The sequence below is a fragment of the Micropterus dolomieu genome, linkage group LG12 (assembly GCF_021292245.1).
Source record: "Micropterus dolomieu isolate WLL.071019.BEF.003 ecotype Adirondacks linkage group LG12, ASM2129224v1, whole genome shotgun sequence".
NCBI lineage: Eukaryota > Metazoa > Chordata > Actinopteri > Centrarchiformes > Centrarchidae > Micropterus > Micropterus dolomieu.
In genome coordinates, this window is record NC_060161.1 from 6504032 (window position 1) to 6531531 (window position 27500).

Consider the following 27500-nt stretch of genomic DNA (forward strand, 5'->3'; position numbering starts at 1 on the left):
AAAACTTGTTGCATCTTTCCCAAAACGACTCATGGCTGTATTAGATCAAAAGGGGGCTTCTACTAAATACTGAGCAAAGGGTCTGAATACTTATGACCATGTGATATTTCAGTTTTTCTTTTTTAATAAATTTGCAAAAATTTCTACATTTCTGTTTTTTTCTGTCAAGATGGGGTGCTGAGTGTACATTACTGAGAAATAAAATGAACTTTTTTGATTTTTGGAAAATGGCTGCAATGAAACAAAGAGTGAAAAATTTAAAGGGGTCTGAATACTTTCCGTACCCACTGTATAGTGTCCGACAACATTATGGAAAGGGTCCCTACAGAGAAAGACATTTTTTTTTTTTTTAAAGAGTAAGATCCTTTTTGTTTAACCAGAAACAGTTGCTTTATTCATCTCACCTCACAAAAACAGTAAATTTACCTTGCAGAACACAGGAGCTGCTGTTCTACCTAACTAACTAACCGATCGAGACAGTAGTAAACCAGAGAGGTATATCTACCGGTTTCTTCAGTGGAGTCTGCAGCTCTTTAGATATCCAAAGTCTTGCATAGCCAAATCTGTCTCCACTAGCATCCTTTAGGTATTAGTAGTCTTAGTCATATCTTAGACAATGAAAACAATGGTATTATCAGTTAACCTTATTTGCTTAATTAACACCTTACCAGATTTCCTGCAGTGATTTATAGTGGTGCTTCCCCACCTCCCCTGATGTTTTTTAAATGATAATGATATATATAAATATTATATATAAATGAATGTTATAATAAGCTTCAGGGAAAACTAGCAGTGGCATTTGCTTCATCACACAGCAAAGGCCTCGTATAGAATGAGTGAGGAGATTGTTTAAACTATCTAGTTTCTATATTGACAATGTGTCGATGCGGAAGGACCTGTTTGATTTAGCCCAGCAGGTGCTGGATTCAGTGATTGATCACATGTACATAAGAAATACAGTATCCAAATCTAATTAACAAGACAAAGTTTAAAGATGTGGTTTGAATCTGGGGTTCAAGGCATGTGACCAATAATAATTTGGATTAGAGGTTATGGTTAGGCCTGTCTGAACAGATCTTAAATCTACCTTGATGACACTTCCAGACTTCCTAGATCTTCTGTCCTCTCTTCTCTTTCCTCATCTGATTTCTCCCTCCCTCTTTTAGTCTGTTCTCCATCACTCTACTGTAATCATATTACTCTCTCTCTCTCTCTCTCTCTCTCTCTCTCTCTCTCTCTCTCTCTCTCTCTCTCTCTCTCTAGAGGTGAGGCGAAGCAGAGCAGACCCTGCCCTCACTGATTGGAGAGGGAATCGCGACCACAGCTCCAGCCGCACAGAGGGTCTGTGTCTTTGCCTCCATCATGCAGGCTTCCGTCCTTCTCCTCCTCCTGTCTCTCCTCTTTCCCACCTGCTCCTCCCAGAGTGAGGCAGACCTCATCGTTCAGACACGTAGTGGTCCAGTCCGTGGGATCCATCTGCAACTTCCAGAACGAGGCTATGTCACCGCTTTTCTGGGTATCCCCTTTGCTGAACCACCGACCGGGAAGCTGCGTTTCCGTCGCGCTGAGCCCAAGAAGTCATGGACACAGGTGCGGGACGCAATCGCATACCCCAAGGCCTGCTATCAGTTTGTGGACACATCGTTCCCTGGCTTCCAGGGCAGCGAGATGTGGAACCCCAACAGAGAGATGAGTGAAGACTGCCTGTACCTCAATATCTGGGTACCCCCCTCACCCAAACCACATAATCTCACCGTCATGACATGGATCTACGGCGGAGGTACTTGGATTCAACTTCAGAATTACTCAAAGTATAAATAGGTTACACGAGTCATTCTTGCAGTGAGGACACTGGGTCAGCAGTCATCAGTAATATGTAAGGTAAAGGAGTAGGCATGTACCAATAGGGCCGCACCTTCTGTTTTCAAAATTCATACAATATTCAGTGGATACGTGCCCCAGGCGTGCCTTGTTCTCCAGCAGGTGCATAAAAAAGAGTGCCAATTTTGGCATCTGTTAAATATGTGTCCACTGCGTTTGCTCCTCCACTTTTTGTGAGTAGACACTTTGACTTTGGAAGTCATTTGCACTTTATGCATTGAATTGAAATATAAATAAAAAGAGGTGTCTGCTTCTGTCTGTGGTGGGAGATTGGGAGAAATGGGTTAATACTGTACTTTTTAACATTTCCAGGGTTCTACAGTGGTTCTTCTTCTCTGGACGTGTATGATGGGCGTTATCTAGCTTATAGTGAGACCGTCATTGTGGTTTCCATGAACTACCGGATTGGTGCCTTCGGCTTCCTTGCTCTCCATGGCTCCTCAGAGGCTCCTGGCAATGTGGGTCTGCTAGACCAGAGAATGGCGCTGCAGTGGGTACAAGACAACATCCATTTCTTTGGTGGAAACCCCAAACAGGTTATTTTCTCACTGTTTTTCTCTATCGTATTGTTTCTACGCTAAGAATCAAGCTTTTGATACTGATCTCTCTACTTGCTGGTAAACAGGTGACTATCTTTGGTGAGAGTGCTGGTGCCGCCTCAGTAGGATTCCACCTCTTGTCTCCAGACAGCCGGCCTACCTTCTCCAGGGCCATCCTCCAGAGCGGAGTCCCCAACTGTCCCTGGGCCTCGGTCACTCCTGCTGAGGCTCGCAGACGGGCCACGCTGTTGGGCAAACTGGTTGGCTGCAACGGGGGCAACGATACCGAGCTGGTGGACTGTCTGCGCGATAAATCTCCACAGGACCTCATCGACCAGGAGTGGCAGGTAATGCAGACTCTGTCAGTAAACAGTCAGTGAAGTTCAATTTATCCTCTTCTAGACGGACAGCTTCAGAAGGGAATGCAGTTGATGAGCTCCGCAAAGAATTTTCTGAGAATGTTTTTTAACAAGGTAGATTTATTTGTTACATTACAACAGGTTGTAAGGTGATATTGAGTTTGTAACTCCCTTCTGCTATGTAGCAGACAATATACAGTAATCTCGTGTATGTATATATATATATATATATATATATAGTATCCTTTGGGCTCTGCAGGCACCTCACCTCACCGATATCACTGATGCTCAGGAGATGGGTAACAATGATCTTCTGAGCAGTTTGAATCACCCGCTGCAGAACCCTCCGGTCCTGGGCCGTGCACATCCCATGCCAGTGTGTGATGTTTCCAGTCAGGATGCTTTCTGTTGCTCCTCTGTAAAAGCTGACAAGAACTTGGCGTGGGAATTTGGCCTTCTTAAGCTTCCTCAAGAAATACTGTAGTTTTTGAGCTTTCTTCACCAGTGCTCACCGGTTCAGCCACTCTCTTTCTCACTCCCATTAGGAGATTCATAGTGGTTTTTATATTTTTTCCCATCTAGATCCATGTAGATGGCAGTCAAAATCTAATTCAGATTTAATATATTTAGTAGTTTTGTGAAGCTATGAAACTGTTAAATCAATGAGCGACATCGTTGCACTAAGTGACATGCTTTTTTCTCATTACCATCAACACACATTGAGTCAAAATAAACTACAGCACCAACTGTGGATTAATCCACCTTTGGAAATAGCCCCAATAAATTGAATCCTAATAACGTCTTCAGTAGTAATGAAAGGGCTTGGGGCTGGGAGCTACAGACAGGGAGGTCAGAAAGTATTGAGAGATGAGCAACAAATTGTTGGTTTGGGTCTTTTCATGAGAGATGTTGACCATAAGAAAAATATAGAATCACACTATCCTTTTCAAAATTTCAAAATGTTTAGTTCAGGTAGAATTCCTTGTCAACTGATAAAGAAGTGGAGCAGCATGAAGAAACTTGCATTGAGGGTTTATGATGTGATATTAATTAAATCCTCTATCACGGTAAAAGTAATTTTCAAAAAAAATGTTTCAAAAACCTGACAAATCATGAAACTTATCAAATTGTTGCAAGAATTTAATTTGGATTTGGTCTGTTTATTACAGTATCTCTTTCACAGCCACTCAGACAAAGTCATGTACATTTGAACTTGTCATCCTGTTCTGAGCAGGTCCTGCCGTGGTCAGCCCTCTTCCGGTTTTCATTTGTCCCTGTTGTGGATGGCGAGGTTCTGCCCGACACTCCCGAGGCCATGCTCAACTCAGGAAACTTTAAAGACACTCAGATCCTGCTCGGGGTCAACCAGGACGAGGGCTCCTACTTCCTGTTGTATGGAGCGCCAGGCTTCAGCAAGGACAATGAGAGCCTTATTTCCAGAGAGGACTTCTTGGAAGGTGAAGCTCCCTCAGCTGGAAAAAACTGATGGACGTCAAAAGAATACCACATAATTCTGTTCCAGAAAACGCTCTGCTATAATGTGACTCTAAACTCAAGGGTTAGAGTATAATTGTGTGTGCAGTTATGACTTATACAATAAAATTTGTCTTGTGGGAAAAACATGGTTAGATGGTTAGATTTAAAGAGAAATAGGCTAGCATTTCATGAAACAATAAAGTCACTACAAACAGAAAGTGAAGCAATAGTTTTCTACTTTTTATGTTATTGCAGAAACTTGTTCTTCATGATCTTTCTTTTTTAACTGTGACTAATCAGAGAGAATTGTAGAAATCGGCTCATCAAAATAAACCAAAACAATTAAAGCCATGATTTACAGCTTCACAGGCACAGTTACACTGTACATCTTAAACAATTAACAATGCCCCTAAAACCTTTAAACTTCACTCTGCCAGGTGTCAAGATGAGTGTACCACATGCTAACGATATTGGCCTGGAGGCGGTGGTGCTACAGTATACTGACTGGATGGATGAGAATAACGGGATGAAGAACCGTGAAGCCTTGGATGACATCGTGGGTGACCACAACGTCATCTGCCCGCTGGCCCACTTTGCTCGCTCCTATGCCCAGAACAACGCCATCAAAGCTAACATGGGAGGAGCCAGTTCCGGGGTGATGACCAGTGGAGGAAACTCACAAGGTAAGAAATCTGGGTAGAGGGTGTAGTTTTCTGTACAGCTATAAACCTAGAAGCTACTTCTGGAACAATGTAAGTGTGCTGCAGTGTGCAGAAAAGCTGATACATCAGCTTATGTATCACCAACTACAGTTTGGCACTCTCGTTCTCACAAAACCAAACTTCATCTAGCAGACTGTAGTTTTTTGGGATGACTTTTTACTATCTGAAACCTAAAACATTTGACACCTGACACGTTGGGACACAATACATCTGGATTGATTGAAACCTCTGATATCACACAAGCCATTAGATGACCTTTCATCAAGCCCACAGTTTAACCATGTTATATAAAGCATTCATTTAGAAGTTAAAGACAAATGTTAACATTAACCAGAATATAATATATCGAGTGTGTGTGAAAATTCTGAGTGTGCCTAATGCTTGGTGTGTGCAATCAGCTAATTCTGTTTGTTTAGTGAATGTGGGGGAGCTCTGCATGGTTGCGACGTTGGATGCTGATAGTCGCTCTCATCCAGGAGTACCTGATTCACTATTTAGTATTTGTGGCACTTATTATCAAAAATACTCTCTCAGCTCAAAGTCATATTTAGGGCCCAAGCACGAAACGTGGGAGGTCCCCATTGAAACAGAAGGAATTATTTTTAGGGCCCGAGCATGAACCTTGCGAGGCCCCTATTGAAACTGAAGGGATTTTTGTTTTTCTTCGCCGTGACATCGGAAGTTGTTGTAACTTGACTGTACATGATCAAATCTGTACCAAATTTTACACGCTTCATAAGTCCCGCCCTGAACACATGTACAAGGCAACATTCACCGATAGTCACAGCACCCCCTACTGGCAATAGGAAGTGTATGAAATTTCTGTGGCACATGTATCATGTCCAGACGTACCAAAAAGCCTCTTGGAGCAATGCCCTAAACCCAAGAGGAAGTCGGCCATTTAGAATTTTATGGTCATTTTTGGATTTTTTACACACTCTTTACTACTTTAATGAACTCCTCCTAGAGAATTAGTCCGACCAACTTCAGAGTTTTGCTGTGCAGTCTAAACCCATTGACGATTAAAAGTTGTGAGTTTTTGGGGAACGGCGTGGCTGTGGCGTCCAAAATCGATGATTTAGTTATTGTAACTTCAGTCTACATGCTCACATCGGCACCAAACTTTACATGCTTGATAACAGTCACACCCTGAACATATCTACATGCCAATATTCAGTTTTAGTCATAGCGCCAAGTGCTATATAACGTCACAAAGGGGACACAGGAAGTTATGATTTGAACACCTTTGTGCAGCGTGCGAAGCGCGTGGCAAATTCACAGCCACGTCGGCAGAGCTCCAGAATCTACAACCCAGCCGCCTCACTTGACGTGCTACACGTGCGAGGGCCCACCCAACGCTGCTTGCAGCTTTAATGAAAAATGTATTTCACTATGAGTGGCATGAGACTTCACTGAAGATACTGATAGATAATACAGTATGTTCGAACACTCTTTAAATGTGTGAGCTGTCACAGGATAAAAATCATCTCTGGATTGTAGGTTCATAGCCCAAACACACAGGCACACAAACACATGTGCAGACATGTGTGTGTGGCCCTGAGGGTGTTGTCGATCTAGATCATCAACCTTTTTAGGGTCAGCGCCCCCCTATCCATTATCTAGGTCCCTTACCGCCCCCATCAAATAAGATGTAGGCTAATTTCCCTGAATATTGTTGATGATTATTATTGTTGTTGTTACTGTTGTTATTAAAAATCACTGAATGACACACATACACATGAACACATTTATTACCTTCCCAGGGAACAGAAAAACCATGTGAAATGAAATTATATTTAATTAATGAGTGAATGTTCCCCCCAGAAACTGTGTGTGATTTGGGGACATTTTGTTGTTTTTAAATATGTATTCACCTCGGGTAAAGTACAGCTCATAGTCCCAAACAGAGCAAGGCTGCGGCTCACTTTAGAACATTTTTATATAGCAAAACTCCAACAGTTATGTTACTGATGGGTCATAAACCGACTGCGACTCACAGCATGACGTGGGTCCACTTGATTACTCTCGCGGCAGTCAATGGTGTCACATCAGGAGCAGGACTCGAAGGTGCTTTCAGGGGTAAGTCTGACAGAGGAATATCCCTCTTGTAAATGTGTAACCACTGCGATAACAAGGCTTTCACAGTGTATCACTCAAAGAAATGAACAATTTTAAGAGAAAGAAATTCTTTCACAGGAAATAGAAAGAAAGAGACATTTTCCAGAGTTTACACAGTTAACGCCATGTGGGTGAAATTTTGTCCAGTTGCAGTCCCGTAAACTAGCAGGTTTTAATGTTGCAGACTCCAGTTATTTTGCAAGTAGTTGAAAGTTTAAACTACTATTGTTGTAAATCTTTAGCGGAAACTAGCCTTAAAACAAACACCTCCCAAGGTCACCCCAACACCATCCATCCATCCATCCATCGACAACGGCTTATCCTGCGTACTGGGTCGCGGGGGGCTGGAGCCAATCCCAGCTGACATCAGGTCGCCAGTACCTCAACACCATCCTTTCCTAAATATTGCTTCCAGTGCCCCCGTTTGTCCTCTGAACACCCCCATTGAGAAATAACTGGAAAATCTGGATCTTCATCCCCCAGGACATTCAGCCTCTCCCTTTCTCTCCCTCTCCATAGTTTGCATGTTATCATGCCTCTCTTTCCCTCTGTCTTGAAGAGGCAGTGGTGTGGCTCAGATCCTACATAGGTGGTGCAATAACTATGAATGCAATAACTATCCAGACTTGCATGGGCGGCACGGTGTTTCAGTGGACAGCACTGTAGCTTCACATTAAGAAGGTTGCGGGTTCAAACCCCGGTCATCCCAGCCTTTCTGTGTGGAGTGTGCATGTTGTTAGGTTCTCCAGTCAGTGCTATTGACCAGAGACTGATAAACATCTGGAGTTGCTGCCCACTACGCCCTTGTGGGATGTGTTAAATGCAGAGAATGAATTTTGCAACATGTATGTCACAATAAAGTATCTTCTAAATAAAATGTCCACAAATTTGGAAAGGATCCGATGATGTGGAACAGTGCTAGCGGAGGTACTAAATGTGACACATCAAAACATGGAAATTCGACGACATTAAAAGGAAACTCAAAAGCTTTGCATTTTAACATTGCAACGGTCTTGATTGCTCTGCCCAAATTTGAGTTTGATCTGATTACTTATCTAGTAGAAGTATGTTAAAGAACGAAGCCTGTAAATGGCCAAACAATCCAATTAAGATTAATTCAAAATGGCTGACGTCCTGTTGGGTTAAGTATACTGGTTCCCGAGAGGCTTTTTTAAAGTCTAGAGATGATTACCGCTACCAACCAAATTTATGCATCTAGTTGTAATGTACGGCGGGGCTGCTTTGTTGAAATTTAGGGGGTGCTAATTGAGCCATATTTCCACACTCATGCCCCCAAACCATATCAGACGACAAAATACACCCCTTTATGATGTGTGTGCAAAGTTTTGTGAGGTTTCAAGCATCCTTAGCCTTTCAAAAAAACAGCTTCCTGTTTTATGGCAAATAATGTGTTGCCAAGGCAACATGTAATTGTAATGTAATTTCTTTTCTAATTTCTGTTGCCAGTAGATGGCACCATGACTGTGACTGGATATTGGCTTGTAAATGCCATTTGATGAATCCTGAAAAGCTTGGCAATTTATCCTCACAAAAGGATTTAGTGCCATTTTGCAGTTTTAATATAGTAAACACTAAGATATTTTAGTTGGAAAGTTCTTCAGGCTCTAAACAATTTTCAAATCTGCAGAGGGTGATGATGTCAGACCATTGACCATCATCCTTTTCTCCTCTTGCTCCTCAAGGAGGGGTCTTCGTCTACCTGTTTGACCACCGAGCATCCAACCTGGCCTGGCCAGAGTGGATGGGTGTGATCCATGGCTACGAGATCGAGTTTGTCTTTGGCCTGCCACTGGAGAAGAGACTTAACTACACCCGAGAGGAGGAGATGCTGAGCCGACGCATGATGAGATACTGGGCCAACTTTGCACGAACTGGGTGAGGCATCACAGACTGGAAATAATGAATCTGCTATGTACATAAGAACTATACTGAGCAGCAGTAGAGCTTCTATGATTGATTGATTAGCTGTCACCTCTTAAATTTTTTGATAATCGGTTTGAGCCAATTTTTTTTTCTGATTCCAGCTTGTTAAATGTGAATATTTTCATGTTTATTTACTTCCCTGTGACAGTAAACTGAATCCATTTTGGGTTGTGGAAAAAAACAAAACAAAGGGACAGTCAGTTTGGGCTTTAGGAAACACGGATCAACATTTTTCACCATTTTCTCACTTTTTATAGACCAAACAATCGAAGACAGTGAAAATAATCATTAGTTGCAGACCTAAAATAGAGTTCACCAGAGAGGACAGACCAGTTGATCTTGATTGGCTTCATTGGTTGCTTAGTTACAGAATAGATGAGGTGGCCAGCTACAGACAAGACCAGACGTTACACAGTCTGGCCTTCTGTTTTTTTGTGCACATCTGCTCATAAACATGCAAAATAACAGAACTTACTCAGGAATTGAATGCTAAGATCTCTGCAGTGCTACATTGATCACATGACACACCCGCCATGATATAAATGCTGCCTAGAAACACATGAACATATCTATCAAACTTATAGTAATGGTCAAACAACACTAAACAGCTGGTTAACATAATCTAATTAACTGTAAACAGTATGAATTAAAAGTTAGAACAACAATTTTTTTTATTTAACCTTTATTTAACCAGGAAGTCCCATTGAGATTCAGAATCTCTTTTAAAAGAGAGAACTGGCCAAGGTAGCAGCCAAATCACAACAAATGCATACATAATAAATACCAAGTTACATTTTCATGATAAAACAAGTACAAAATGTTAAAAAAACACAATGAGACTCTCAAGAAAAACAAGAACATGTCTCCATCACAACATTCTTTACAGTAGTTTTAAATTCATTAATGGACATAAGGGTTTCTAACTTTAGCTCTTTCTGTAGATTATTCCACCCCCAAGGTGCTGAATAAGAGAAAGCAGTTCTTCCCAATTCAGTTGCAACTCGTGGCACGTTAAAAAGCAACCACTTTGAGGAGCGTAGCTGATAGGTACCAGAGCAGACAGAGAGGAGGTTACAGAGGTACAGTGGAAGTTTGCCAAGTATAGCTTTATAAATAAAGATATACCAGTGCTGTTGTCTACGAATTTTAAGTGATTAATTTCCAAAGAAAACAATACAACAGCGCATTAGCATTTTTCCTCACAACTTACCCGCAGCAAAGCAAAACGGCACTGAGGGGGCAGACGCAAAATAACTTCATAAGATAAAATTCATAAATGTTCAACAAAATCATTAAATGATAAATACACATCAGAAATACAAATTAGAAATAAGAAAGTGCATTAACTCACAACAACACACATGTAAAGCAATTTATCATATCCAGATGATGTATCGTAATAACTTAAATAGTCCTCCGACTTTTCAGTTGGCACCATATTTTGGTTTACAAATACCTGTGTTTCTCTTAGCCTCATCTGTAATTTGAGCCTGCCAAACTTAGCATGCTGACAGTAACATTTAGGGCAAGTACAGTCTCATAAAATCCGCTAGCATGACTGTACACTCTCAGGCTACATCCACACTACCATTTTTCACTACGAGTTTTAAAATGAAAATGATCTCTGTCCACACGAGCGTTTTAGCTGCGGAATTGATCTCCGTCTATATTAAAATGACTGAAAACACACATGTAGTAGCCATTCACGTACACTGGGCATGCTCGTGCCGATGTATATCCCGATGTCTTTTCAGCAGTTGCAGAAGATCTGGTGATAGAAGAAAGTACTACTACAGACGAGAGCACGTGGTGGAACTGTTACTGAAAGTAACACAGGAGTATAAAGCAATTTGGTCGGCGGAAACAGACTGGGAGTCGTCGCAAAGTAAATACAGCGACATGCACAGTATATATAAGTGTTATTTGCAAAGTACAAAATATTTTAATAAAAATACCAAAACTAAAACACTGTCAGTAGATTTGTGCATTTGTTTTGCATGACTTATAAGACACAATCAGGAAGCCAGATGTGAGTGTCGGCATAATGGTTTTTAAAGTCCTCTGTATTTGCTATTTGTTTTAAAACAAAAAACAGGGTATGCAGCGCTTTCAAACTTCTCCGTTTGAGGTCTTTGGTTTCGTCGTTTTAGTCTGGATGGGAGGTGCAAGCGTAGCAAAAGGTCTGCGTTTAAACGGAAACTTAGTAGTGTGGATGGGGTCTCAGTCTGCCCTGGGGGCACGGCTGGAGGTCCTTAAATACGTTAGAGACAAAGTGAACCTATGAAAATAAATCTCACCATTTTATTCAGTCAGAGAGATCCTGACAAATGACATATTTTGTGAATTAAAAATTTAGATCAGATCCATTTAGCCAACACAATATACGCACAGAAATACTAGGACTAATAATAACAGTAGGAGCGGGTGTCGAGCAGGAACAGGAGGGCAGCAGGTGACACGAAGCAACAGATCCAGACCCCACAGCTCCTGATCCAGAAACACCTGCAGAAAGTGATAGAAGGAGAGAGGAGAGGGACGATATGATGATGAATAATAGTTCTATCCTCCATTATGTCTGGACAGTCGTAGTGTCTTAGCAAGTGAGAAATGGCCCTGCAACAGTTTAGCAGAACGCTGATTCCAGGCTTTTGATAAAATAGCCATATACTGATTTCTTTCCACTGGAGCACAGCAACCTTTTCAGAAGACTTTTCAAAACATACAAGACATTACATGTTGAGGCTCAGGCTGCCTACTTTTGGCTAGCCCATTGTCAAACTTAAAGCTAAAAACATTTGTAGTTTCACTACCAATGAGTTTCTGAAAAGTTCTCAAATACATGTTTCTCCTTTCTGTACTGACATTTCTTATTACTTATTGGCCCTGCAGATCTATTCATTTTTATAAGCTCTATTGCAAGCTAGAGGGTACGTCGTGAAGTAAATTTGTAAACTATAGACAAATTTACTAGCCACAAAAATGTCCTTATTTAATTATCTAAATGTATTTGCATCGGTATTTGGAATATGTAAAAAGTATGTGTTTGCTCTGTGCCATGCTCTTTTTGTACATTTGTTGTGGTTCAGGTTTGCGGTGCTGGTGGCTAAATTACACAATAAGTGGCCAAGTTCTTGCCAGTACAGCCAAGCATCAGTTTGGCTGTAGGGCTGTTGATGTTAAACCATTGATTTAGCTAAACTAAAACTGGCACCTGTTTAGGTTCATTGTTTTCCCATCTAATGTATTTTCAATTGTAGTATCCCTCCTTATTCTAACTGTGTCTCTTTTATCCACCCATGTCCTCCTCCCTTTCAGAAATCCCAATGGGAACCATGACGGTCTGGTGGACACCAAGAGGCGTTGGCCTCTTTTCACTATCAGCGAACAGAAACATGTTGGACTCAACACTGATCCACTGAAGATCCACAAAGGTCTGAGGAACCAGATGTGTGCTTTCTGGAACCGCTTCCTGCCACGCCTCCTCAATATCACTGGTAAACACTAATTTTAAACAGTGCTTCTACTCAACACACGACATCTGTATTGAATACAGGTCTTCACCAGTCCTCCCAGTCAAAGGTTTGGGGTCACTTGGAAATTTCCTTATTTTAGAATTTTCAAATTGATCAGAAATACAGTGTAGACATTGTTGATGTTGTAAATGACTGTTGTTGCTGCAAACGGCTGATTTTTAATGGAATATATAAATAGGCGTACAAAGGCCCACAGCTTAAAAACTGTTGTGCTGATAAAAGAAGCAATAAAACTGGCCTTCTTTAGATCTCGTACAATGCAGTATACTAATCTCTTCACAGAACAGTACAAACTGCCTCTAACCAGAACAGAAAGAGGAGTGAGAGGTCCCAGTGCACGGGTGCCTCACAGGTCCTCAGCTGGCAGTGTCAATAAATTGTACCCTGAAAAGTCAGTGCTCAGCATCAGCGGTGAAGAGGCGACTCCAGGATGCTGGCCTTCTAAATGCTCTATATTTGTATAGACCGGCCAATAAGAGATTTGGGCCCTCCGCTCTCACCTCGTCTGGGGATCCGCAGGCTGCTTTTTTCTCCCGCTATTTCCTGGTCCCCAAACGGGATGGGAGACTTCGTCCTGTTCTGGATCATAGGGGGCTCAACAAATACCTCCGCCCCCTGAGATGCAAGATGTTGACGGAGTAGTCCCCAGGGTAAGGCAAGCAATCACAGCAGGAGACTGGTTGGGCTTCTGTAAATAGCATCATAGAGTACGGTCTAGACCTGCTCTTTTATGAAAAGCGCTGTAAGATAACTGTTGTTGTGATTTGGCACTATATAAATAAAATAGAATAGAATTGGTTTGCCACCATTGACCTAAAAGACTTCCAGATACCCATTTGGCAGGGGCACAGGCGTTTACTGAGGTTTGGCTTTCAGGGCCGGGTGTTCGTGTTTCAGGTTTTGCCTTTCTGCCTTTCTGCATTTCGTTGGCTCGTCAGACCTTCACCCACTGCATGGATGCTGTCATTGCACCCATGAGGCAGCGGGGGCTCAGGATCCACATTTACCTTGACGATTGGTTGATTTGTGTGGCCTCAAAGGAGCTTTGTCGCTGTCATGCAGCTCTGCTCCTGGAGCAAATTCGGGGCCTGGGCTTTCGTCAAAACGACGCCAGGGCTGGCACTTGCTCTTCTTGTCGTTTTGACGAAGGCCCAGGTGACAACATTTCTGGGCATGGTGCTGGATTCCAGGAGGGCTACTCTAGTCCTGATCCTTGAGAGACATCTAGCCCTCAAAGCTTGCTTTTGCCAGTTCCAGCTACGTTCGCAGGTCAACTGGGTGCTCTGCCTTCGCCTTATGGGCTTAATGGCCGTCATGGTGCAGATAGTTCCCCTTGCCTTCCTCTACATGAGACCTGTCCAAAGGTGCCTGCTGAGCCTGGGCCTTTGTCCACAGGGCTCCCACCAGGCCAGTGTCACAATCTCCCACAGGCTTTTACCGTGCCCTTCGCTGGTGGCGGGACCCGGCCAATATACAGAAAGGAAGTGCAATGGGACCGGTGGTTTATCTCTAACTGGTCTTCACCGACGCGTCCCTGGCAGGCTGGAGCACCGTCCACAATGGCTGTGGGGTCAGCGGCTGCTGGAACAGCCCCTGGTTGACTCAGCATATCAACGTCTTGGAACTAAGAGCTGTGCACCTGGCACTTTGCCAGTTTCTGCCCAGACCGAGAGGTCATCGTCAGGACGGACAGCACAGTAGCGGCGGCCAACATCAACAGGCAAGGGGGGCTGGGCTCCCCTGTCCTCTGCAAGCTGGCAACCGAGTTGTGGCTGTGGGCACAGCCCCGCTTCTGCTCTCTCAGAGTGGTGCACTTGCCAGGGCCTCTTAACTCACCAGTGGACATCATGTCGAGGGGGGACCCCACCGAGGGGAGTGGAGGCTCCACCCCCAGGTGGTGGAGGAGATATGGCACCGCTTCCAGGCCCTAGGCTTGCCAGAGCCTGTGGTGAGAACAATGTAAGAGGCGCTGGCCCCTTCCACAAGAGCCGCCTACGCTTATCACTGGTGGGTGTTGCGGGGGTGCCACATGGTGTCGACCTCAATAGGTGGATCCTTACTCAGCAAGGGCACAGGACATCCTGTCGTTCTTGCAGATCCAGCTGGAGGCAGGGAAGTCGGCCGTAACCCTGCTGAACAAGCAGGACTGTTCCCTTATTTCCCAGTTTCTCAGAGGCTGGCGGTTCATAAGACCAGACCTTCAGTCCCTCTTTGGGATTTGGATGTGGTCCTCGGGGGAAATCCCCCTTTGAGCCCCTTGGGTCTGCTGATCTAAAGTGGCTGTCCCTCAAAACTGTGTTCCTCTTGGCTATAACCTCCACCAGGTGAGCGCCATGCCTTGTCGATTCACAGTCAGTGCTGCAGGTTCCTGCCTGATGGGTTGGGTGTAGTCCTTCGCCCCAATCCGGCTTTCCTGCCCAAGATTAAATTCCATCTGACCCAGCCAGTCGAGCTACGGTCACTTTTCTGTCCCGTGGAGGGACAGGTGGTCGACACAACCCAGTCCATGTTGTGCCCGCTCAGAGCACTGGCTGAATATATCAGGTGCACTCGGGCCCTCAGGAAGAAAGTCTAGTTCTTCATTTGCTTTGAGGCACCAGGGCAGGCCTTTGTCAAAAAGGAGGATGTCCCACTGGGTTGTGGACGCTATTAAGCAGGCGTATGTGTTTTCGGGGGTGCCCGTTCCGTCCGAGGTGAGGGCACACTCAACCCGTGGCATTGCTACCTCATGGGCCTTGTGGCGGGGAGCCTCCCTTGCAGCTATATGTGCAGCAGCCACATGGTCGTCTCAGTCCACTTTCACTAGATACTACCGTCTGATGTGGCAGCCAACCCCTCCTTTGGTGAGCGAGTGCTGGGCAAATCTCGTCAATGAATGACTAAAAGCCTCGGAGCTGTGTGGTCATGACACCGGTTTGTCGTCTCCGTGGTCAGCTTTGCGCCTTCAGGCTGACCTGAGTGGCCTCCATTCATTACTTGGGGCATTCTTGCACCTTGCGGACTCCCCAGCAGCCCCTCTGTCTCTCAGGCTTGGCATTTGTTTAAATAGTGTACATTTGTAAATAGTTTGTTGCTCGTTGCCTCACTATCCGGGTTTCGTTAGCACAGTCTCCGCATGGGGTGGGTTCTATATGTGAGAGTTTGTGTGTGTGTGTGTCTGTGTGCGTGTGGGTGAATTTGTCTATGAGTGTGTGTGTGTGTATGTGCATAATTCTGTTACAGAATGTAGTTGTTTGTGAGAGTGGGATGCCTCAACCACGCCGCACCGTCTCCAGCAACAGGCAGGCAAGAACCCCAGTAGCCAGTAGGGGTGGGAGAAAAAATCGACTCACAGACGCAACGCGAACACGGAAGACCCCGACCCGACCAACAAACAGCAAAAAACCGACCAACCAAATGCCAATAGACCCCCAACCCCAGTAGCCAGTAGTCTGCCCTGAGACCGGCTCATATTACATAAGATCCAAACTCTTGAGTAGGGATGGGTATGGTTAAGATTTTAACATTATTGCTACTCTTACACTCTTACTTGTACTTTAATGGTATTCTTATCAGTTATTTTTGTGTTTTTTAAAGAGAAAAAATTAAACATTACATTTATGTATTTAACTGACGCTTTTATCCAAAGCAACTTACAATTGATATATATGTCAGAGGTCGCATAAGGGATTTGAAACCCGGTCTCTCACACCAAAGGCATGTTGTGACAGTTTGGCTACAGGTTATTTTGGGGTGCCAGTCAGGTTTCTCTCCTGACACATTAGATATTTTTGATTATATTTCAGAATAATATATTAACCCACCAAAGGACACACAAGGATACATACACAACGTTATGGACCCTCCCGTTGAATTCAAGAAAATGAACAATAATGAAAAACCACAACTCGATAATGATATGCAATCAAAGGCAAACGTGTTTATTTTAAAAAGTGTTCCACAAACAATAAACACAACTTAAATTTCCACTTAGGGTTCAGTTCAGTTCTATTCAGAAGCAGTTCAGTTCATTGCAATTCAAAAATAATTCAGTTCAATCCTTCAGAAGCAAGAAAGAAATACTGCCCATCAAATAATGAAAGGTTGCTCCGTTCCTCAACGGTAATTGTTCATCCGCATCAAAAAACACACACTGCTCAGAAATAGAAAGCAGAGGGGAAGGGGATGAAGTTTTTTCAGCACTTACGACCTGCCTGGCTGTAATGGATTCTGGACCGGTTTGCTGACGGCGGTTTTAGTATTGTGGGTGGCTGGTTGTTGGGAGGTTATTGCTGAGAGATGAAGAAGGTTTTGATGTAGAGAAACACTGTAGTAGATGAACGCGGAAGGGATTAACGCCTTACTATACTAGATTTACTATCTAAACGTATTTCTCCGATGATCTTTTCTTTCCTCAGCTCTCCTCTTTCTTCTAACTGCTCCCTCTTTCTCCCAACTGCCCTCTCTCCCAGACACACACCAAACCTTTTAGCACTTCCTGCTTCCAAAACTGGGCGGATTCTGGCGCTGAACGAACAGGAAACCTCCTACAAAAGAGTATGCATGGCTCCCCCTGGTTGCGTGTCGAAGTGTCCTTGGGCAAGATACTGAACCCCGATTTGCCCCTGGCGGCTGTTCCGCCAGTGTATGAGTGTGTTTGACTGGTGAATGCAGATGTAGTGTAAAAGCACTTTGAGTGGTTGAAAAGACTAGAAAGGTGCTATACAAGTACGGAGCATTTACATTTACGGAGCAACCTGAAATGTGTCTTATCCACTGTTCCATCACCACCCACAACCAATTAACAAAATAATTAACAATGCTTTATATACTGAAATGTACATAAATACAATAAATAAAATAAAGAAACAGAAATGTGTTGAACAAATCACTATTATAGACTCTAATGTTGTGATAATGGAAATGTAAAAAAAATAAAATAAACACTTATTTACTGCATGAATTTATGAACCACCCATAGCTAAACAATCAGCTGGCTAATGGTTACTTTTAATCATGAACCCATGTTCGCATAATTTAATTAACTCCATGTGTGGGCTGTAAGCTGCTAGCATACATACCTGCCTGCATATGATGCACTTTGGATAAATTGCTCGTGTTTCCACCCTTACAAGCCAATGTCTTGTTGCAGTTGAGGCAAGGAGCATTGTCATCATCGATGCTGCTTTAGTGTAACATTTACTTCTCTCCGCCATCGTCAATAATGTAGAGCATTAACCCGCAGTAGCCGTAGCCCGTTTAATACCGGGTTTCAGTACCTATCCCTACTGTATCCCTACACAAATGACAACCTCTGACCATGACATAAGAAACAGAACATCATGAGTGTAAAGCCGTACAACTTCAGTAGGGCGTAACAGCTCACTTGCTAAGTCTAACCACTCTCTTCGCTGTGTCTTTGTTTCTTCTCTCAGACAACATCGATGAGGCAGAGCGTCAGTGGAAGGTGGAGTTCCATCGCTGGTCCTCCTACATGATGCACTGGAAGAGCCAGTTTGACCACTACAGCAAGCAGGAGCGCTGCACTGACCTCTGAGAGCCTCAGCAGAGAGATGAGAGAATGACTGGGAGGGGGGAGGCAGAGAGCCATGGCAGTTTTCCTCCATAGCCCCTCAGTGAAGTCTAACTTCATTTAACTTTTGTGTTCCGTTCTGTTTTCTGTTTCACTACACACACAAACTCGGGAACTGTTGATCTTTATTTATTTTATTTATACTATTTATTTACGGGTTGTTTTTCTGAACTTGTGTTTGTCTCTGTGGGCTATGGAGGGAATTTGTCATCAATGTGGAAGAATATTCAAAATGTAAAAGATGTGTGTGTCATTACCTCGTGTGTGTGTGTGTGTGTGTGTGTGTGTGTGTGTGTGTGTGTGTGTGCGTGCGTGTGTGTGCGTTTGTGTGTGTGTGTGTGTGTGTGTGTGTGTGTGTGTGTGTGTGTGTGTCTTAAAAGTCCCCAGTTTAACTCAAATCTCGACAGGCTGGTTTGCTGTTGACTCACTGTTGAGGATTTCTTCTTTCCAACATATCAGGGTTTTGTTTTTTGGACTCAGCAACACTGTTTATTTCTGTCTCACATTTCTGTTGAAGCCTAAGTCTTGTTCTTGTTCATTACTACTAGTATGACCATTATTCCCATTACCTGTTGCGTTGCTTCACTTTGTTTTGTGTATTTCTCCTGTGGTAAAGCCATAAACTGGGTTACATCCAAGTGTTTGGCGTGTGAAAAGGCTTCATGGAAACATTCAGACTCCCTAACCTGTGACATGTAAGTTAGATTCTTCCTGTAGATTTTTACTGTAGATGGTGACATTCATCCTAGTGCCTAATTTATATTTCTTTTCAAAAGTTCACTTTAAATCAGCTTGGTAGTTGGAACAGAAACTGTCTATTGAAAAAATCTGAACAAATATCCCTGCAAAAGGAAAGTGAATAAATTTAAAAGATTGTAACTACTAACTCAAGAGTACAAGGTGACGTCAGATTGTTTTGTGTGATTACCAGTCCAAAACGCTAAAATATAAAATTTTCTTAAAGAACAGCAGCCGACTCTCATATTTGAGATTATTGAACCATCCTGTTTTGGCATTTTTTACTTGAAAATTGACGATTAATCAGTTATCAAAATAGTTGCAGATACAATTTCATTAAATCAACTAACTGATTAATAAACTCATCATTGCAGCTCTAATCTTAAATCTGCTAACATAAGCTAATTGTCATGCCAGACAAAGTAAAACTGCAAAATTGAGCATGGGTGGGGTTTACTGTCATGATTTAAACTTTTCATTTGTAAGATGAAGATTATGTTATTTTTTATCAAGTTATGTGGTCTCACTAAGCCGTTATATGTTGGATTTGAAAAATGTACATTTTTGCGTCTTTTAATCTGGTCCTTTTGGTGAGATGTAAGAAGTGGGACCTCTATTTGTTCTGGAAATGTGGGCTGAAATTACATTCTTAAATTACAATATCAAAAAATGTGTCGGCTGATTTAATGTGAAATAATTCAATATTTCACCATCAGAGCGGAATTATAATTTTTAAGTGTTGAGAAGTATGTTACAGTAAACAGTACCCATGTTTCAAAATAAAACTTAGACTGAACTAACCAACTAACTAAAGCAAAGAATTAACTGAGTAAATAAAAAATATATATATATGTATTTATGTATTTCATTAACATTTCTGTGTGTGTGTGTCACACACACCTCCCTCTCTGTTCATTTCAGTCCTCACTGCTCTGTTCATCTTTTCACTTCTTTTCCCTCTTATCCTCCCTCCCTTTTTTTTCCATCTCACATCTCCCTGCTTACTGTTTCTTTACTTTCCTTCATTCTATTTTCCCAACTGCACCCATTCTCTCATCCTCCATTCCTCCACTCCAATCTTCATCTTCATATTAATTAACCTCCAACCACCCTCCTGTTTCTCTTACCCCTTTCATCCTTCACTCACTCCTCTCCCTCTTACGTCAGACCTCCTTTTTTCAACTCTTTATACCCCCTCTTGTATCTCTTTTTCCTTCCACTTCATCTAACTTTTCTCCTCTTCTTCATCTCTCTCATCTCTCTTTCCTTCCTCATCAATCTTTCAGTTGCATCACTCTTCTCCTCCCCCTCCCTGCCCCTCCCCCACCTCTTTCCATCCTCCTGCTTTCTCATTAGTCTAATGGAGGCACAGTAATCCACTCAGCAGCGAATAATGTGACAGAGCGCTGGCTGAGCCTCTGGCCTGCCAGCCAACAGGACACAGAGGATGGATGGATGGAAAATGGAGGTGGAAAAGTAGAGGGATGAGGCAAGGAGAAAGAGATGGGAGGAGGGAAGAAGGGGGATGGATGAGGCAGAAGGAGAGGTGGAGATGTGATGGAAAAATGAAAAGACAGTCAGATAAATACATTACATAAGTCTTACCCTTAGAAAAACTGTGTATGTGAGTTGCAGATTACTCATGTGGCACTGATAACAGAGAGAATTCTTAAAATGTAATAAAAAGTTGAAAACCTTTGGCTAAAATGACAAAATTATTATTAAATCAATTGGTAATGACTGGTAATTTTGTCATTTTAGCAAAAGGTTTTCAACTTATAATATGCTGCTCAGATTTGGGTTTCAGGGCAGAAGCAGGTTCTTATGGGGCACCATCCAGGATTTGATTGCCCCACCCCAAAATACAGCTGCACGGGGTTACATAACAGTTAGATTTTTTTACCCTAAAAAACACTGACTTAAGGTTACATATTTTACAGATGAAGACTTGTCTTGTAATTATATGGATTGGCTTTTTGTCAGCTCATTCTTATTGTAACATTACAGTGAAAATGTTTTAATAGAATTCTCAGCGAAAGAGAAAACTGAAGAAAAAATCTTAAATTGTGCCATTGTACTTTTCTGATGCTTTAGGTTGAAAGTGTACAGTTATCAGCTGGTTTGCAATACATACAGATCTTGTGCACACAAAACATTAACTAGTGAAGTAAATTCTTGATTCCACACAATATTAAGTGTTCTTATTTTGTGGGAACAAGATCCTTAAGTTGTTGTATGCACCAAAAAGTACTTAATAATTAGAGTAATGAATTAATACTTGTGCGCTCATGCTATCATCCAAGCTATAAAAAAAAAAATCTATATGGAAAATCTTTCTGGACTGTGACGGTGTAGTTCATTGTGTGTGTTAGGTGTGTGTGTGCGCGTGAGTGCATGTGTGTAATGTAATCATTGTACCTGTCTGTCAACCTCTTTGCCATTTTTCTTTGAACACTGCGAGGGAACTGAATCAGCTTTGATTGGCTGATGGCTGTTACTGTTGGCATGTCAAACTCCTGTTTATGGATCCGAGTAGTGTAGTTTAGCTTGAGAGGAACTAAATATGAATAAAGGATTGTACCTGAAATACCAGTGAAGAAAGCATGTAGGACTGACTGGCTGTGTGAATGACAGCTCCCCCAGCTCCTCTCATCCAATGGGAGACCCCGCTTAAGCCCAACCTCCTTCCCTTGCCCTCCTATCAAATCCTTGTGCATGTCGTGAAGTTGCCCTGTCCCCAGTATATCCTACAAAACATGGACTGTTATTTTCTGTAAAATTTATACTTTTGAACAAAACTATTAAAGTAAATAATATATCTCTAATGTTAGGTACGTTTAATGTTAGCAATAACGTAAATACGTCAGTAAAGGAATATATTTGATATTTAAATGCAGTGAAAATATAACGTGATAAAACAACAATGATAACGGATAGAGGTTGTGTTTTAAAAGCAATATTATTCTGAGTATAAACTAAACATGAGTGCCATAAATGTTTTCTTGTGTTTTTATGTTTGATTGACTTTGTTTCAGTCCTCTGCCTCATCGTTGTTTGTTTCAGTCACTAGTAGTCTACTGTAAGTGTTAAAGGCTTTTGTAGCTTCGCAGTATGTCTCTGTGTATCATGAATGCTGACTTGGTTAAGCTATAGCAACAGAAATAAAGACACCCTGCTGCTTCTGTCAACCTCCAGCTTTTATTGAGTCTCAGCATGCACCATCGGCTGTTTGATCCAGACCAGGATACAAACAAACAAATTGGTGATCCTAGGTTTTTACTCAGGACATCCCATAAACACATTACTTTGGCTCCATTTCTATATATGCTCCCAATCTGGGGCTCAACCCCCCCCCCCCAAAGAAAATCTCTGAAATTAGGTGATATATGCATCCAGGTTATCATAGCATCACACCATTATGTGATCTTAAATGAAGTGAAATCAAGTTAAAAACAAACAGCTGTGGCATTACATGCAGTGTACACAGTACTCTGTATTTAAAAATAATGAGGAGTTAAAATGACTTAACTTGAAACCGTTTTATTTAATGAATATGCTTTATTCCTGTGACTATGTTGGGTCTATTTGTTAAAAGTCTCTTTCTGACACAAAGATGAAAGGAATATAGTATCTGGCTGTGGCAGGACTGTAATCAGCATAGCTGAGCTACCTGCCTGCTCATTGCAGATGAAAATGTGTTTTGGTAAGGTAAAGTGTTGTCCTTCACTCAGTACTAATAGTTGCATGCTGCCACCTAGTGTCCATTTTGATGTACGTAAAGCAAGGCACTGGGTTAACACTGTACAGATCATTTTGCCTCTGCAGCCGTCTCTCTCTAATAATGCTGCAGCTGAACAGCTTTACCAGTAATTAGACGGATTATAAATGAAACTCGGGACTTAGAGGCGAAAGTCCTAGGTCACTTTGGCCAAAACAGGAACTTCTGTTCAGTGCACAGGACCTAGATTGTTGTTCAAGTTGTAAATAAAAAAAGGCTGTGACACCAGAGTCTTCTTCTGTTGTCATAGTTTACTGTAAGTGATGTGAAAACCAAGTTGGTCCATGTCTGAGTTTCCCCAGGACGGGAGGTAGTCTGACTGTGAGAGTTGATTGTTCACCCAGAGAATTCAGAAAATATGTGTGTACTTATCTATTATAAATATAAATGTAAAGGCCTAGCATCGTCTTCATCTTTTCACTTACAATTTGACGATGTCTTGCTAGCGTAGCAAGAGCAACACGTCTCAGTTTTCTGTCTAGTGATTCAGTTTCTTCTCCTAATCTGAAATATTCGAATCATCGTGAGACTGATAGATTAATTTTGGGTGGCATTTCCACAGATGATTTTTATTATGATGACAGGCACGAGACAAATCCATGAGTTGTGTGAAAATAGTGTGTTAAATGTATTAATTACTATTTGTAATTTATAATAATATGAGAGCAGTGCATTACAACACAAACAACCACAAAGGATGTTGCATTTCTTAATTTTGGGAAAATACAATCAGTAGAATAATATGCAAGTTATACAAAATGTTAGGCCTATTTATTATGGATATAATTGTAATCCATCAAAATATTTTGAAGCTGTTATTTTAAGATTAAAGACTGAACAGTAATTCAGACACCGAATACAGCAACAACATTTAGTAAGTTAATAAACTGAAGAATATTTGGAAGCAGCTCCCAAACAGCCTTTCTGCTATATTGCCAGTGCATGCAGGGTCAAGCACCAAGTGTGCGGGAAAACATATTCTCTTCATAAAATATAATTCAGTTTTTGTACAGTATCAGTGAGGTCCAGACCCCAGAAATGCTCAGCTGTCTCATCTGTGGTCTGATACAGTAAATCCAGTTAAGTGCCCCACATCACTAGTATATTCACCAAAATCAAAGTTAAAAAGTCGTGCTTGTGTAAGGCCGCTTTCTCCCTTTTCTGCCACAAGTAGACTGCATATGCACAAAGCAGATGTTCCGCAATAACAACCCGGAGAATACCAACTTCCGCTGCACCACGTAATTTACTGTAAACTGCGGAGATGATCCTGCGGGGGCCCGCCATTTTGTGTCTACAGAGTTCTAGCGTTCAAACATTCAGGTAGCGTTGCCTAGCTATCAAGAACACTTTTATTTTGAAGGCAGAGACAGGAAGTTGAAAAGTAGAATTTCCAATTGCCAACTTGTCCGTGTGGCGTGAAATTCTTGAAGTTGGGAGTCTTTTGTTCGTATGTTTGGACCCAAAGTGAGTGGATATCTGCCATGATAGCAGCCAAAAAGTAAAGCCGTCAAGACACAATTTAAAAGACGGAGAATAAGTTTGAACAGCCCTTTTGGGCATTTTTTCCGCATTTGGCTGAGTGAAACTCCTGATGGAAAGCAAGTGAGGGGAAATGTAACTAACGTTAGGAGGAGCTGAGCTAACTATGTGGCAACACTCAGCTTTTTCTCTGATAACAAGAGCAATAACGTTAGTTAGAGCGCTGCTTTTATTTCGGGCAAAGTGGTAAGTCACCTTTTAACAGCTAATGCCAGTTTGGTGTGATAACTACATTGTATGTGGTTAGTCAGTTTAGACAAAAATGTCTAATTTCGTTAGGTCCAAAGAAATAACGTATTGCACGCTAACTGATCTAACTTTGAGTTTAGGCAGGGCCGCAATCATCAGGATTTAAAAAATACTAAGGGTCCAAGGGTGGGTCCAAGTAGACTAACATTACCCCAAACATCAAGAGGACCAACGAAAGCTTTCTTTCTCCTTTTAAAACTAACAATAGTTTCACCTTTTATGTCATTCAAGTCACAGACCTCAGCTTCTTTTGGGAAAACAAATATGCAAGGAAATGTTTTAAAAATGTGGTTTAACTACATGTACTGCTGTCCTGACGGTATTTGCAGATTCCTTTAAAGACATTTCTCCACAAAAAGGGCAGCTAGAAATAACATGCATGGAATGTTACATGTAAAATGTTAGTTGTCTTTATTGATATTGATATTATTCTGTCAAACAAGGAGACACAGTTTGACATTTGCAGCCACCTGGATTGAAAATAGTCATGACTTGGTAAATGGGTTCGATTTTTTTATTTATTTTTTATTGTGCGGTAGACTGAATAATTTTTCGTCCTGATGGTTGAAGGATTCTGTAAATACCTTCAGAACAGCACTAAATGATGTTCTTGACATTTATTTACAGAAAAACAAATGGTTAGCTTTTTAAATGTTATAGTAATACACCAGAGGCACAAAGTGTGGCTATTTAAAAGCCCTCTTTGCACTGCCAAAAATAAACTTTGGCGTAAAATACTCAATCCTTTCATGTTTAAATGTGTTCAGTCTGAAAATTCTGGAATCAGTCTATAAACTGTAGAATGTAAACTCCTCTCAGGTTGCTAAAAACACATCATTCCCCCAAAACACAGAGGTCATGACCTTAGTGTCTTCGACAGTGGCCAGAGTCCTGAGTTTAGTGAGCTAGCTAATGCAACATATTACTGTCCACAGGGCTCCAGACCAACTTTTCAACTTTCCCAGTTGGTCGCACCAGTAAATGATTTGGTACCGGCCCTTCATTTTTCTTACAGGTATTAATCAATGACCTTGCATGCTAATGAATAGTTGTCTTAGTAATTAAGAAAACTTTATTTATATAGTGCGTTTCACAGACAAGAGGGGTCACAAAGTGCTTTACAGTAAAAAAAATAAAATAAACTAAAAACAACAACGTGTAAAATACAAAACCATATGGCTAATTAAATGCTTGTCAAAAAAGATGTGTCTTTAGGTGTTTTCTAAAAGTTTCCACAGAATCCAAGACTCTCATGACTAAAGGGAGAGAGTTTCAGAGCGGAGTCACAACATAGAAAGCACAATCAACTCTTATTTTAAAAAAGGTTCCAGGAACAGTTAAAAATTCTTGGCCTGAAGGCCTCAGAGAGCGACCAGAAGTGTATGTGCAATAGATCCTGGATTTAACAGGGAGCTTGACCATGTAAGGCTCTGTAAGTAATGTTAATTTGCATACCCAAGATTGATTCCAGCTATTTGCAAAAAATTCTTAATTGCCACAAACTTAAATCTGAACATTGAGTTTCTTTGCCATGAGCACTGGCTAAGAGATAGAATTCTATTATAAAATTTCAAAAAGAAAACGTTGCAGTCATGCTCGCCTCACGCCCACCCCAGCCACTGCCAGAGTTGAATCGTGTTTAACCTTTTTCTACTTGACGCACAGTTCGTCAGTGGACGATAGACTGATCCTTGAGTTTCCTGATTTATGTAACTGTTTCCTTACGGTGAGGATGAGGTGTTCCCACAAAGACCTTCACTGCTTTCTCTTCATTAAAATAATCTAATAATTTTACAGTAGCCTAGTGCACAGAAGCCAAACTTGTATCTTCGCTGTCACCCTTGTAGAGATGGAGGGAGCGAAGGAGAGACAGAGGCAGCAGCGAGAGGAGAAGGAAAGCAACGAGGCAGAAGACGACAGGAGGAGTGATGACAACGCTGATAACGAAGATGAAGAGGATGAAAGTTCAGAGAGTGCGGCACTGGTGTGGCAGGAAGGCTATGGCGAAGACAATCTGGGCCATCCCATCATGCACTGGGAGGCACTGAGCCTGCGCATTGCTGAGCTGGAAAAGCAAGAAAAGGAGAAGGCGGCAAAGGTCAGTAGACATAGTTTAACTAAAGTTCAGTATTCACTGCTACCCTATTTTTGACTGAAGCAGCATCAAGCAACACAGAGCAGATGAAGCGGGCAGGAAGTCAGACACAGAACGGCATAGAGAATTTGGTCAATTTTCAAAATAAAATAACCTGTGCAGTCTCCTGAGCATATATCAACAATTGTTAAAACAGACATAAAGAAAGAATTTAACTATGTAGACAAGCGTAGCCATGGTAGAAGCACAAAAATCAAGGACAACAGAACAAATTAACATCTGAACAAGTCAGCAAAATCAGGCAGGCAAAACGCTCTTATTGTGCTCCATGTGAAATCTGGCCGTGCAGAGAACAGAACGAAACAAAGCGGGCTCACAGAGCGCTGTTATGCGTAGTTGACACAAATGACAAATTAACAACACGTCAACTACATAGGGCCACGTTTTGCTGCTGAAACACCGCAGCATAGCCACTACCTGTGTTAGTTTGGCTGACTGTATTATCCCACACATTTTCCTCTAGTTTCATTTATTGTTGTAAATGTACACCTGTGCCCACTTTGATTGGTGTGTAACAGGAGGCATATGGTGCTTGTGATTGGCGAGCAAGTCTGTCACACAAGGATGACAATGGAATGAATCTGTAACTGCATGACTGTTTAAAACGGGTCAGATGTGCTGTATAATTAACCTACATTTTAATCCTATCATATACTGGAAGAGGGGGGAGTCTACAGGGCTCTATGCTAACTTTTTTCCCAAGGAGCACATGTGCTGCTAAATGAGAAAAAAAAGCACAGCGAAAAATGTAACAGAGTTTAAAAAAACAAATTATTTTATACATATTTGTACTACGTGTGTGCTTGTTCTCCTTGTGTTCAACTATGGTGTGAAACCACTGGAGCACTGGCAGTGAATACCCTTCTATCTGGACACTTGGCATTGGCCTTAAAA

The 27500-nt window shown here is 41.8% G+C and overlaps 1 protein-coding gene across 1 annotated transcript in view; it reads left to right on the plus strand.

Annotated features, from left to right (window-relative positions):
* Positions 1–22064, plus strand: part of ache (acetylcholinesterase) — a 48772-nt gene extending 26708 nt beyond the window's left edge. The window contains exons 2-9 of the mRNA XM_046065431.1: positions 1264–1780; positions 2194–2417; positions 2507–2767; positions 4014–4236; positions 4693–4938; positions 8799–8991; positions 12355–12533; positions 17987–22064. Of these exons, the coding sequence (XP_045921387.1) occupies positions 1363–1780; positions 2194–2417; positions 2507–2767; positions 4014–4236; positions 4693–4938; positions 8799–8991; positions 12355–12533; positions 17987–18108 (1866 nt within the window). The 5' untranslated portion in view covers positions 1264–1362 and the 3' untranslated portion in view covers positions 18109–22064. The remainder of the gene's footprint in view (positions 1–1263; positions 1781–2193; positions 2418–2506; positions 2768–4013; positions 4237–4692; positions 4939–8798; positions 8992–12354; positions 12534–17986) is intronic.
* The last annotated feature ends 5436 nt before the right edge of the window (positions 22065–27500 follow it).